Here is a 14,164-nt window from a genome sequence, read left to right as displayed (position 1 = left end):
TCCTATAAACTACATACTTTTTTTTTTTTCCTTGATGCTTCATTCCAAAGCCAGGGCTATGTTCTTGTCTGACTTCCTGAGCTGCTGCTGTCATAATTTTTTGTTTTTGAGTTGTTTAGAAAGTGTGCATCACAGTAACAGTGTGTTACTTTGTTTATCCTATTGTTAGCTCTTTAAAATTGGTTTTGGTGGTGTACTTGTGATATTTGAAGACTTCGTCTTTCTTGAAATTACATGTTAGAGAAACTATGCCTTTTAAAAATTAGTAGATAAGTATCACAATCTGATATTGGCTGGTATTGGGCTGAAGCATTTGGCAGTGGTGTTTTCTTCTCTCAACAGCTCTGCTGTCAGGAGGGTTGCCACCCACTGGATCAGTTGGCCAGGGCCCCATCTAACCTGGTCCACATCCAGGGATGGGTCATCCAGTTTCTCTGTTAGACCTATTCCAGTGCCTCATTAGTCTCTGAGTTTAAAAGAAAACAAACAAAACAAAAAAACCTTCTGTCAGACTGTAAAATATTCTCTCCTGTTTTATAAGATGGAAGGCCATAATGGTGTCTCCCTGGAGCCTTCTCTTCTCCAGGCTGAAAAAGCCCAGCTCCCTCAGCCTTCATAGAAGTGCTCCAGCCCTCTGACCATCTTTGTAGTCCTCCTCTTGGTTCTGCTCCAACAGTTGCACATCTTTCTTGCGTTAGAGGCACCAGACATGAATGCAGTATGCCAGGGAGAGCCCCATGAGGTCAGAGCAGATGGTGACAGTCAACTCCCTCTCCCTGCTGGCCACCTTTATTTTGACATAGCCCAGGATACTGTTGAACTTCTACAAGTGTGTAGTGTTGACTCATGTCTAGCTTTTAACCCACCAGGGCCTCAAAGTGCTTCTTAGCAGAGTTGCTCTCAATGTGTTCTTCTCCCAGTCTGTAGGCATATCTGGGATTGCCCCAACCCACTTGCATTGTGTTGTACTTGGTCTTGTTGAATCTGATTAGATTAATGTGGGCTATCATTGCAAGCTTTCCCAAATCCTTTCGGATGGCATCCTTTAAATAAAGTTCTAAAATAAATTTGCCAACTGTTAATCTGGCAGAAAAGAAGGTATTTGTGTACTGGTTTGTGACAAATGTGGATAGAAGTAACAGTCATCATATGAAATAAGGGCTAATGAGAGTTACCTATGGTTAAATGGGACAAGGGGATTTGAAGGGTGTTTGATCTGGATAGTGATAGAAGAGTAAAACAGGCTATGTGGACCTTAAGTATCTATTGCTCTAGCTAGTCATATGCATAACATCTGCGTTTTCTGGCTTAGAATTTCATGCTTATTTTTATACATATGTAAATGACTACAGAAGGTAGAAGCTAAGGATAGGGACTTGTTTATATAGTTACACAACACAGTTGGCTAGAAGGTCTTGCTCCCCACTGTAACAAAGCTACACTACTATCCTTTGTGATTTGGCTGTCAGTTTTGTTGTAGTGTATGGAGTAAGTTGTAAATATGTGATCTAGTTGGCTTTTTTTTTGCTATCTGCTTTGGTACCAACTAAAAGGAGGATATGAGAATGCTGTGATTTATGCATATCTGTGATCATGTAGTACTGTGTAGTGCAGAAGCCATTTGCACCTGAAATACCAGAAGAGGTTTTAGCTTTGTGTACCTTAATGGCAGCTTCCAGTATGAAGAGCTACCATAATGCAGGAATAACTCTAAAAAAGCAGCTTGCCATTTCCTTGGCAGTAGCTATGTTTAATGAATTCAGGGTGACAAATGCACCTTGACAAAAAGATAACAAATTCTGTATGGAAGGAAATTATTCAACTCCTGCTTTCAAATCTTGGTATGACTTTAGGATACTATAATATATAAAAATATTGCTTATAATAAGTAATAATGCAAGGAGTAATGTATTGGTATTTGGTATCCCAAACTACTGTTTTCAGTTGAAGTATAATAGTCTTTGAAGTACATGGTGCTTGTAGCACTTGTTACAGGGCAACTTTATTCTGTATTTAAAAAACTTTGCTCCTTTATCAGTTAGGCGTTCTTGAAATTCCTGTAATGTGTTCAGAAGAGTACATTCTGAGTTGGAAGGGACCCAGTAGGATGTGGTGTAACTTTGAAAATGTTAATTAAGTATTCATTTTCCTAAGTTCTTTTAGGTCAGTGTTTAGTTTTGAGTTTTGGAACAGTCAAGTGGGAATGCGTTTTGAGGAGCAATTATTTGATGTTGTATATTCTACTTGGGCTTGGCAGCAGATATGAGGTGTATTTACCAGTATTCTCACAATGTCAATAAAATGTATTAGTGTTAAATATTTCATCATTCAATTTTAACTACGTTATGTGTACTTACCAGAATGTGTACATTCTGGTATAATCTTTACTGCTTCTGTCAAGAGTGAATGTCTTGTTACATTCTGCTGCTAACAGTAAGCATTAAGTTATGCTCTGTAGAATGTTAGTTCATCTGAAACTGTCCAAAGTAGACTATGATTGGGAGCAGGCTAGCCGAGGACGTACCTCTATGCTACACAAGTAGAGCATTTTAGTCTTTGGGTTCTAAGCCCTGCATTTTCCTGTGTGGTTGGGTATAAGGTGGGCCTGCTGTCAGACCAAAAGCTATTGCATACTTCATGACCCTTCCTTCCTTCACCTCAGCCCATTCCCTTTTTGTTCTGCCTCTGCTAATTCATTCAAGCAGGAGGGAAGTATTTTTATCTTGTAAGTTTGTTAAGAGTTGACAGGGCCCACAAGACATGGGATTCCTATGTCTTTAAGGAAGAGCATAAAGAGCAGAAGATGCATATCACAGTGGATATGCAGTCAACCAGTGATAGCCACTTGCTGTCCTGAAAGCAGGTGTGTAGAACACAGAAGGAAGAAAATGTGGTGTAGTTGTCTTTTTCCCCCTTCTGTTCCTTATCCCTTGAAAATTATGTTTTTTTAAAAAAAGAGAAGCACTTAGCAGAGAAAGGATTATTTTCTGTATCTGTCAAGTAAACTTAAACTTGAGTAAATAAAAGGAAAACTAAACCTGTGAAAAATAAATTTATTCAGTATAACTGGTAAGTATTAGAAGAGGTATATATCATGCAGGTGTAAGCTGAGGGACAAATGAGAAGACATTTAAGACTGGAGTTAATGGGATTTTTTTTTTTATCGCTGTGATCTGTATTTAGACTCAAAAATATACTTGTGCTTATAGTGCTTCATTTTTTCTTAGCTGATAGAATGTTTTTCCTTTTTTTTTTCTCCTTGGTACAGTGTTTATGAAGCCATGTACTATTGTGCTAAGCTTCTAGTTGCATCCTTGTTTATCATATGATTATCATTATCCTTAAATACTTCCTATGTACTTTTTTGTAGATGGGATTTAAAAATAAACTGCTCTCTTTGCTTTCTTCTATTGATTAATATGGGATATGTTTTGGGAAATGGAGAGAGGCAGCGGAGGTGAGATTAAGATGGAGAAAAAAATACTACTTCACTCAGAAATCACTGACTCTAATATGCTTGTATTCAGTCTTTTAATACTAGCTGATCTGTTTTGTTGATCTTGTTGATGTCGGTGATTTTTACTGGAAAATCAGATTAACAAGCTTATTTCAGTAGGCAGCTTGTGTATTAGCACTTATGGGGGCTGTCTCAATTTTTAGGTAATTGAAGAATGGGATTTGAGAAGATAAAGATAGGGAGGATGTGAGTGTCTGATTTCTTAGAGCATAATGTATGTGTCCAGGAGTCCCCAGCATTGAACTTACACAGCAAGAGTTTTGGTGCTATATCCAACCTGCAGCCCAGTGTGTGTGACTGACACACTTGGTTTCCTGGAATCTGAATGGGAAGGCAGGTGTTATCATACAGGTTTAAATTAGACTAATAACCAGGAGGTAGTTAACATTTTGGAGCAGTCCAAGGTATGCAGACTAAAAATTTATGAAAAAATCTCAGAAAATCTACATAAGATTAAGAGTTATAAGGTAGCATTTGAACTAACTGCTTACAGATTTGATTTTGTTTTTCTTTTCTTTCCCTCAATTTAATACAGGTGGAATCGAGAGATACTCTAAACAGTATTGCCTTGAAATTTGATACAACACCCAATGAACTGGTTCAATTAAATAAGCTTTTCTCCAGAGCAGTCGTTCCTGGACAGGTACTATTATACTACGTATGTTACTTACTCAGCAAAGACTCTTTTTTTCCCCCATATTTTTCATCTCCTATCAGATCAAGTGTTAAATCCCTAACATCTCTGTAAAAAGGCTTTTTCAGTTTTATTCTAATCTGTGAGTTCCTCCTGCCTTTTAAATAACTTTTTTTTTTTAAAAAAAAAAAGGCAATTAATGAAACTATCTCTCTCTAAAATCAAGAAACTTTGGTTTTTAAATTACATGTACTTAATGACATAATGACACTTGACACAGGCTAAATATATATTTGTGAATATATATATAAGGCTATCTAAAATAAATTCATAGTACAACTTACAAACATTGATTTTGACTGCATGCTACTGCTTGCAATTCTGCTTCAGTAAATCTAATGCTTCCATTCCAGCCTTAAAGCTTGCTGTCATTTTAGCAAGGCTGTGTGAACTACTGTTATTATTTCTTTTAGATCAGTATTGCTTACACCTTTTTTTTTTTTTTTCCCCCCCTCTTCTACCAGCCCTTTTCATTTCCTTTAAAGCTAGGCCTGGAAAGAAGTGATAGGGTAGCTGGTGAGGCCATCTAGTATTAGCCTTTTGTTTGAAATAATCCTATGAGGGTGGGCTGAGAGAGTTGGGGCTCTTCAGCCTGGAAAAGAAAGGTTTGTGGGGCACCTTACAGCAGCCTTCCAGTACCTGAAGGGAGCCTACAGGAAAGCTGGGGAGGAACTTCTCATAAGAGCAGGTAGCAGGATGAGGGGAAATTGCTTTAAACTGGAAGAGGGTAGATTTCTTCTTAATATCTAGTCTAAATTATTTGCTGTGAGAGTGATGAGATAATGGAACAAGTTGTCCAGCGAGACTGTAAATGCCCCCTCTCTGGAAGCATTCAAGGCTAGGCTGGATGGGCTTTGAGCAACCTGGTCTAGAAGGAGGTGTCCCTGCCTATAGCAGGGGGGTTGGAATTGGATGGTCTTCAAGGTCCCTTCCAACCCAAACCATTCTAAAATTCTATGTTTATTTCTGATTGCTGCAAAACCTAGTCTAAGTTTGAATGCTTACCATCACCCAAGCAGTCTGTTTAACAGGTGAATAACATTAGAGACTTTCTCCTTTTCTTTTACGTTTGGTGCTAATGGCATGTCTGTAAATGCTTCTGCTAACCTGCCTCTTGGTTACTCAAATAATCAACAAGGGAAATAATTCAGTGGGTCGTCTTTATGTACTCTCAGTGTTTCTGACAAGCTATATAGTTCTTCTAATTCTTTCTATTTGAACCTTTACTCAATTATGACTACATATCTATCATATCCTAAAGCAATATTTAATAGTATTCAAAGTTAAAATCAAGAAGTATTTTGTTGTATTGTTTAATCCCTCAACTCATAACTCCTGTTAAAATAAACTGGAGGAAAAATAACTTCACGTAGATTATTTTGAGAAAGCATGACATTTAGCTGAACTAGTGGGAAATCTAAAGTAAACTTGAAAGCATAACATCTAACTGCATTATATCTTCTTTATAGATTTTGTATGTTCCTGACCCAGACTACATATCTAGTGTGGACAGCTCCCCCTCTCTAAGCCCTATAAGTCCCCTATCACCTACATCTTCAGAAGCAGAGTTTGACAAGGCTGCAGTAAATGTAGGTATACACATTACTGAAAGTAACTTTTCCCTTACAAGCTGAATGTTATAAATGTTATGCTTTCTTCTTAAAGAAGATCATTTTGGGGAGAAAGTACTTTATAACACCTGGAGTCGAAAGCAAAATAGTAGATGCAAGATTTGATTATCTTAAATGAGTTTTCTATGTGAAAAATGGCTTGTATTCAAGTCATAAGTAATACATTACTATCTTTGCAGATTGATATCTTAAGTGTTGATTCCTATTGCATCCGTGTGTTACCTTTGAGAACTAGATATTTTTATGTAACTTTCATTGCTACAGAATGTATCAATATTTAGACATTTTGAGTACATAAATATTCTTGTCCTTGTAAGGGTTCTACTCTCGCCATCGTAGCCATCACTCCGGCCTTAGTAGTGGTTGAAGAGTTTTCCTTTGGCTTCATTAAGGAGAATGTCTGTTTTCAGTAAAAGGCTGATTAAGTGTTGATTGTAGCCAGCTTTCACTTAGTAGTGTTGTCTGCATTTATAGACTTTCCTGTACTTAAAACTGTGTAACTTTGAAAGCTGCTCTATAATTAAGCTTAAATATAGTTTTTGTCTTTGAGCTAGCTTTGTAAAAGTATGTGTTTCCAGGATCACTAGTTTGCTATTAAAATAATCTCCTGGGGAGAACTCAAACCAGAAATATGCAGAGAAGATATGACTCTGATACTGTAATATATGCAATTCTGACCTTATTCAGCTGCTTCCTAACATGTCAGTACTAATCTCTTCGCAGTTATTATCTTTTATTTCAAATAACAAAATATGTTGGTAGTGTGTAGTCAAGCTGTCAGAAGCACACTGGAGGTGTTGTAGCTCAGTAAATAGACTAGATTAGTCTATTTTCTTCTGTATCGTGTCTCAGAATGACTTAAGATGCTAGTATAGGCCTACCTATGTAGAATATATGTATATATTGAGAATTTACTCAAAGGAAAAAAATTGTCACACTTAGAGAAATTCGAGCTCTTTCTACAATGTAGTAGATATGCCGTGTCAGAAAAAATATTTTATGGTCTTGTGAAGTAGTTTGTATATGCTTGCTTGCATATAATAGGTATGGGGACAAAGTAGTGTAATATTAGTAGCTCTGTTGTTTTTCCAACTGCCTTGTGCATGTAATCAGTAAAAACAGGTAAAAGCTTGAAATCATAGAAGAAACAAAATGGATTAAAAAAGTTTTGAAGCTTAAATCCATTTAGGCAGTGGGTTGTTTTGCATAATGCAGACAGTTGAATGTTGGCAACATCTTTAGAGTTAACTTTCACTTGATATATTCTTCAGTTACATGAACCCCCTTGTATGTATCCTTGCGTATCAGACAAACATCCCTTTAAATGCTTCAGGAAAAATCAAATGATGTGGTAATAATTGTTTATGAACAGCACTGTTGCTAATGTTTCTCAAAAGCTTCTTAAGGGAAGTGAAAGTGTCTAGATGATTTCTGTCAAACACAAGTGAAGGACAGAAATCACTTGTACTTTTCAGTGTGGATTATGTGTGTGGCTTTTTTGTTGGTGACTCTTTCTATTAGCAGTGTAGGTGATGGTTGCTTTTAACTTGAAGATAAAGCTGAAGGATTTGGTTCTTTAATAGCACTTGTTTTCCATGCTTTTTCCCCTCTACTGGTTAGTATCCCAGGTAGAGCAAGGTTAGCATACATCCTTTTGTGCTCTGTAGCAATGTCTGTCATTATTGACTCTCCCCTCGTTCTGACTCAGAACTTGCAAATCAACTTGGAAAGTGATTAAACTTAAAAATGATAAGCAGTTCTGCCTATGTAATGTAATGAGTTCTTTATTTACTATGATCATGGGTTACTAGAAATTGAATGAGACAAATGTATTTTCCAAAGCAGAGGTTCAGAAGTTGGTTACAATAGGATTGAGCTTTCTGCTTCAGTTTCTATTTCATCAAACAATAGTTTTGCAGTATTGTATGAATAAATACAAACCAGCAAACCCTGTTTTTTCTTACAAAGCTGCATTTAAGCTAAGACTCCAGTATGTATTTCAGTAAGCTTAACATCAGTCTTTGTGTAGTAACTTGGCTTAGGCTAAGTCTTTCTTATGCTGTTTTTGTTCTGTTGGTTTGTTTTTCTGGTTTTCTTCTGAAAGGCTTCACTTGGCAATCTGATGCACAAATTAAAAAGTTTATTGGATCCTCTTAATATTCAACTTGCTATCAAACAGATTCCCCCAGATCCCTTTCTGCAGAGCTGCTCTCCAGCCTATCCTCCCCCAGTACATTTATTCAAGGTTGCCCAGCCTCAGGTGCAGAATCCAGCACATGCCATTTTTTTTAAAAGTCATATAGTTGGTGATTACCCAGTGCTCTAGTTTGTCAAGATCTCTCTGCAGACCCTCACTACTGTCTGAGGAGTCAAGAGCTTCTCCCAGTGTAATGATATACACGAAGTTACTTAGTATATTTTTGAGTCCTGTATCCAAGTCATTGATGAAAGCATTAAGGAAAACTGGCCCTAAAATGGAGCCTTGCAGAACCCACTAGTGACTGGCTCTTGATGTTGTTATTCCTGAGCAGGAGAGGTGGGACCTAGTGTCTTGGTAGAGAAGAAGGTGTTCAATAATGTCCTTTTTGTGGCAGTGAAGACTAATGACATTCCAGGTAAAAGATGAGAGTAATGCCAGATAGTTGAGGAAAAGGATTATGTCCTGTCAGAGAAGCTTCTGAAGCTGATGTTGCAGTGCTGTGTTCACTTTCACTTTCAGTACAAGACAAAGATTGATAAGTTCGAGAGAACACAGTGGAAGATTGTCAGATCATGCATTTCATGATGTAATACCATGCTTAAGAATTGACTGTGGAAGCTGTTGGTTTTTTTTTTTTTTTTTTTTGTTTTGTTTTGTTTAAGCATGGGGAAGAAAATGCTGTTGGGTAACCTGATTACTGTGTTGTATTACCAAATACAGAGAGGCTACAGGGAGGAAAACAACGTGGTATCTTCAGAGGTTCATAATGTAGGGATGGGCAGCAACATGTATAGAACGTTGCACAAGAGGTTCTGGTTAAATAATGGGAATTTTTTTTTTTTTTTTTTTTTTTGCAGTGAGATTGGTTGTTTTAGAACAGATTTCTAGGAAAGGCCAACCTTGAAGACTTGAACTCAACTAGAAAAGTCATAAGCAACTTGATCTAGTGTAGACTTAGGCTTAATGTCAACCGGAGTTTGCAGTAGTTGACCTTGAGAGACCTTCAAACATAATACAATATATGATGTGATAAGGGATACCAGAAGACACTTAATAGGGCTTCTGTTTAAAAGTGGGAAATAGTACTTTCTGCTAACTACCTGTCACTCATGGTTTTGCGTGTGGAAGTGTATTAAGTGATTTCCTTACACGAGTTCTTATTTTATTTTTCCTAGGTTGATTCTGAATACCACTGTGTACTGGCATTTCTTCCCATGGGCTAGTTAAGCTATGCTTTATTATGCTTTATTAATACTCTGATGAAAGTATTCCTATGAAATACAGTGGTTTTGGAATTCTATTTTTACCTTTATATTAATGTCAATGAAGAGCAATAAACGCAACAAAAGATTCCCTAGTCATGAAAAGGCAGGCTGCAAAGTTCTCCTTTTGCTTTCCTTTTTAGGATCCAGATGGAGTCCAACGGAAAGAGTCAGTTGTTTCACCAGTACATCCGTGTGTTCGGACTGCAAGAGTGGTGTCATCTACCTCTGAAGAGGAGGAAGCGTTTACAGAAAAGTTCCTGAAAATTAACTGCAAGTACATCACCAATGGCAAGGTACTTAACATTCATGTTTTATACTTACTGTATGGAATGTAATAAAAAAATTACTCTTCAAGTATAAATGTAGGGTAAGGCTGTCTTCGATAGATATATCAGCTTATGTATATGTACATTCTTCTTACTGTTTTCTTTGTATTCCCAGACCACTTATTTCTTAAATGCAGTTATGATGTAGTTGACCTGACAAACTTCCCGTAGTCATACTGTTGAGTATCTTTTTTGTGCTGAGGGACAGGAAAGCTACTTGTTCCCTGTGTTAGTATCTCTTTCAACTCATAGTTTCTCTTCATGATGGAGAAGAATATGCCTTCAACTGTCAGAAAATTTGTAGTTAAGCAGCTTCACTTCTGTTTTCTGAAAACAGACCAATGAGAGCAGAATGAATCTCTGATTCTGCGAGCACTTCCATAGCACATATATTATGGTAGAAATACTTATTTTTTTTAATTTGTTTTTGTGTTTTGTTCTTACAGAAACCTCTTAAAGTTATTGACATTTAACTTCCATGTAGCTCATAGGTGCAAGCTTCTAGGAATCGAGATTGTCAACAGTCAGAAGGCCTGGAATGCTTTTGAGGGTGGGGCTTTCTCACTCCTCAGTAAAAAAGACTTACTAGCCATTTTAATCCTGAGAAAAACATGCTTTCAATCAAGCTGAATTAATGCAGGGTACTTGTATTACTTTCTCATTCCCACAAAGGTTGGTTCTACAAATATACCTACCTACTTCTCTTCCTTGGAAATAGATTTGCAAATGAGTAACGCTAGTACTAAAAGATCTAAGGAGAAGCTCCTAAAGCTTCATTTTATTTTTGCTGACGGAAAGTGTTTTTATGTCTAGATGTGAGGCCTTTTGACAGTACATGTGTTCTAGCAAAAGCTCTGTATTAGAAATAAGCACTGGAAAAGCACTTTATTATTCTACTACTTTTTTGTTGTTGTTCTACAGTTACTTAGCTTTACTCTGTATTCTTCCCCAGGTGACTTCTTTAGCCTATGTGGATTGGAGAATGGGGAATGAATGCGAAGCTATTGGAAGTTTGAGTTCTAGATTTCAGAAATTCTGCGTGCAACTTAGCATTTGTTACACAGCTAGAACATTTTCATGTGTCTTGTCCCTTCTCCTCCATGTATTTACTGACTATGCAGGATGACAAATCTAGAGATGGTTTTCTGGAGAAAACTCAAAATTAATCCTCTGCTGCCCACTCAAAATGATTTTGACCATCATTGTTAATAATATTTCATAAAACACAGATGTGAGGTGTTGTCATCAGTCAGACTGATGTTCTTAAACTAAAATCTAGTAAAAGGCTCTCTGTTTATTTCACATATATGAGTGTTCATGTTAAGACAAAGCTGTCTTATTTCTCTCTTGCAAGGACTGTTCTGTGTCTCATGAAGTTAGTCACACTTGTGACTCTCTGGATATGGACACAAGAATTCCTTGGGGTATCACAATTGAACCAGGAAATATTTGCCCTACTACAATTGTCCTAACAATTGAAATCTAGTTATGGCCACTGCTAGATAAAGGGTATTGGATGCATCTAGAAATTGGGTGGTATGAATATGCCACATCATAGACAGTACTTCTGTAGAGGGTAACCGATGTACTGCAGGGTTGCACTTCAGCTTACTCTTTGATGTAGATAGGCACGCCCATTATAGTGGCCACTCTGCTTGCTTCTTCCACAAGACTGACACTGAGGTTTCTTCAGTATCCGTGTTGAAGAAAAGTACTCTTCTGTGGTTTTCGGTTTTTTGTGCTGCTCATTGAAAGGGAACAAGATGTCTTAAGCAGTCTGCTTAATTAAAAGTGAAAAGTGGTTCAGAGGCAGGCTCTTGGAATGTTCCATGTTAAGGACAACTGCCTGGTGTCCTAGGTCTGAGTGTGCTAGGAAGCTTTCTCTTACAAGGTCTTCTAAACTTGTTTTCCTACTGTAGTTGTTACACTTATTTGCATGCAGAAGACAAGGTGTCTGCTGTTCCTCTGTGTCTGATTGGTATGAAGAAAATGGATCGTACCTTGTGGTGTTTAGACATGTTCAGGTTAGTCCCGGAGATAGGAGTGTGTACATGCATTTTTAAATTCTGGATGTGTTTTGTATTTTTAAGATGCAAACAAACCATACCAGTGGTAGCTGGGGAGGGTGAGAGAGGTTTTCTTAACTTGACGCAAGTTAAAGGAAATTAGGAGAAGACATGAGTGATCAGTTCCATACACATCATTTCATATCTAATGTTCAGATGATCAATTTAAAATTCACTTAATTTTTTTTACTAGTTTTGCAACAAAATATTTGAGACTGTCAGCTGAAACACTCCTTTAATTTGCTTCTGAGAGCACAGATAAAGCATTGGATTTCATTCTTTTTTTTAATAAAGTCAGGGAATTTGATGCTGATGACTTGTTGACTGTGAGACTTTACTCCTTGTTACAAGAACGTTCTCTCTTCATTTTCCAAAGTTCTGTACAGTGTCACATGCTTTGATACTTTGAAAACCAGTGTGTCCTAACACACAAAATAGAGAGAATAAGCAAAGACAAACTCTTAGAGGAATGAAGAGTCTTCTCGTGAATTTAGTTACTGATTTCTCTTACTAATATAGATCTTTAGAAACTGGTATTGAATGTTGATGTTAAGCTAGAGCAGTCATACAGCCTAATTGTTTTTTTTGCACACATTTTGAAAATCTGCACATGGACAGTGAAAATCATGAAAAGTTTTTGCCCTGAATTCTGATAGTTCTCACTGTTTGCTTGGGCTTTTGGATCCTCTCATCCTCTTGGCTGAAATTGCTATTAAGAAATACTTACATAATCTTGTTCAGATCATGGAGTTAATCTTGAATGGGTAACCCTTTGCTTTTACTAATGGTGAGGAAAGACCTTTAATGTTATAATCAATCTGTTTGATAAGTTATTTATTAAATTAGAAATATGCAGCATATTAAAAAAACAAAACAATAGCACACCAGTTCATCTGTCACAATATGCTGATTCCTATGCTCAGCTGTAGTGGAGACTTCTAGTTTACTTTGTCTTTCTTCAAACTACTTTTAGAACTGTCAATGAAACTAATTCTGTGTGTTCAGGCTTTCAAATACTTAAATGGTTCAAACAAAGGTATTCCTCTGAAGCAGTAACAGCTCTAAAAATAGCATTTGATACCTGTTCAAAATTTGTGCCCAGTAGTTTCTTTCTGCTTTGATCTGTTTGAATGAAGGTTGGATGGTCTCCATAGTGTCTCAAAACACTGGGATTGTCAATACATCAAAAACAGGTCATGTGATGGCACAGATGTAGATCAGACCTTATTTTAAGGGATTATTTAAATTAAAAAAAAATTATTTAAGCAATAAAAGATTTTATATTATTTCATTAAATACCACAAGTGAACTGTAAGCGATGTTGCTTTTTGCTTTGTTTGCATAATTTATGGAGACCAGATTTGTTTAAAAAAGCAGTTGCTCTTCTGAGTAAACTCAGTGGTTTTTGCAGTCATGGTAACTTTTTTTTCTTCAGGCCACAGTGGATATAACAAATTAAAACCTTTACTTGACAATTATCCTTTTGGGAGTTCCTTCATGCACCTTGAAATTATATTTCTAGAATATACTGTGTTTGGAAAGCTTGGGAAAAAATAATAGTGACAATTTCAGAGTCTTAAAATCTTGAAATTATGCAAATCTGTTTTGCTGATTTAGTCCTTAGCATATGCTTTGTGCTTGAACAAAGTCACACGTGTAAAACCTGACCAGGCGTTGAATAATATTTCAAAAGACTTCTGTGTAGACGCTTGAGCTGCTTTTGAATCTCTTTCATTTTTTCCCCATAAATGATATCGTTGGTCAATGTTGTTGGATTTAATACTTATTTTGGCTGACTTTTTAGCAGTCTATAATTTTCTGCTTACTACATAACATCTTAATTTTTCTGTTGTGAAAATCATCAGCCATCTCAGTGCTGGAAATCAGTTTATGTGAATAGAAATAAATGTAGTTCTACCTTAAGCTGTGCTGATACGTGTTTTTAAAACAAAACTGCAAACCAGCAATCTCATATGCACTGTTTGTGGCCACTGTGAATGATTTATCAGTGAACAAGTTATTTACTTAATTCTTGATAGGTCTCAATTGTATCTGAAGCAAGTCTCCTGTGATTCTCGTGCGAAAAAAAAATTGAATTTGTGAAGTTCTTATGATCCAAGTTCTTTAAAGAATTGTTATTATCCTGCTAATGGTTCCATTTCCTTTGGTTCACAGTTAAAGATAAAACTTCACTATTCTGATGGCTTAATGAGCTTCCTTAGTGAGCAATGTGGTGTTAGTGGGTATTTCTAACTTGTGTTGGGAGTTCAGCTGTTGTGTAAATTAGCTTCATGTTTACATTCTATGAGGAATGTACTTCTCATAGTTTGAGTATTAACTGTAAAATAATGCAGGACACGACTATAAGTGGGTTTTAATATGACTTGTGATGAATTCATCCAAAATTGCATCTTAGTGCAACTGTATCTTATAAGCAACAACAACAAAAAAAACCTACCTTGTAC

At 36.6% G+C, this 14,164-nt stretch overlaps 1 protein-coding gene across 11 annotated transcripts in view; it reads left to right on the top strand.

Annotated features, from left to right (window-relative positions):
* Positions 1–14,164, top strand: part of OXR1 (oxidation resistance 1) — a 240,229-nt gene that overhangs the window by 185,957 nt on the left and 40,108 nt on the right. For all 11 annotated transcript variants that reach the window (XR_006171679.1, XR_006171680.1, XR_006171681.1 and 8 more), the window contains 3 exons: positions 4,053–4,160; positions 5,681–5,800; positions 9,448–9,600. Coding sequence is in view for 8 of the 11 variants with exons in the window: in XM_042836422.1 (XP_042692356.1) it covers positions 4,053–4,160; positions 5,681–5,800; positions 9,448–9,600 (381 nt within the window). In the remaining 3 variants the exon portion in view is untranslated. The remainder of the gene's footprint in view (positions 1–4,052; positions 4,161–5,680; positions 5,801–9,447; positions 9,601–14,164) is intronic.

Source organism: Centrocercus urophasianus, unplaced genomic scaffold, assembly GCF_019232065.1.
Source record: "Centrocercus urophasianus isolate 14NV4802_14NV808 unplaced genomic scaffold, USGS_Curo_1.0 seq_11, whole genome shotgun sequence".
NCBI classification, from domain to species: Eukaryota; Metazoa; Chordata; class Aves; order Galliformes; family Phasianidae; genus Centrocercus; species Centrocercus urophasianus.
This window is presented reverse-complemented; position numbering and strand designations above follow the sequence as displayed.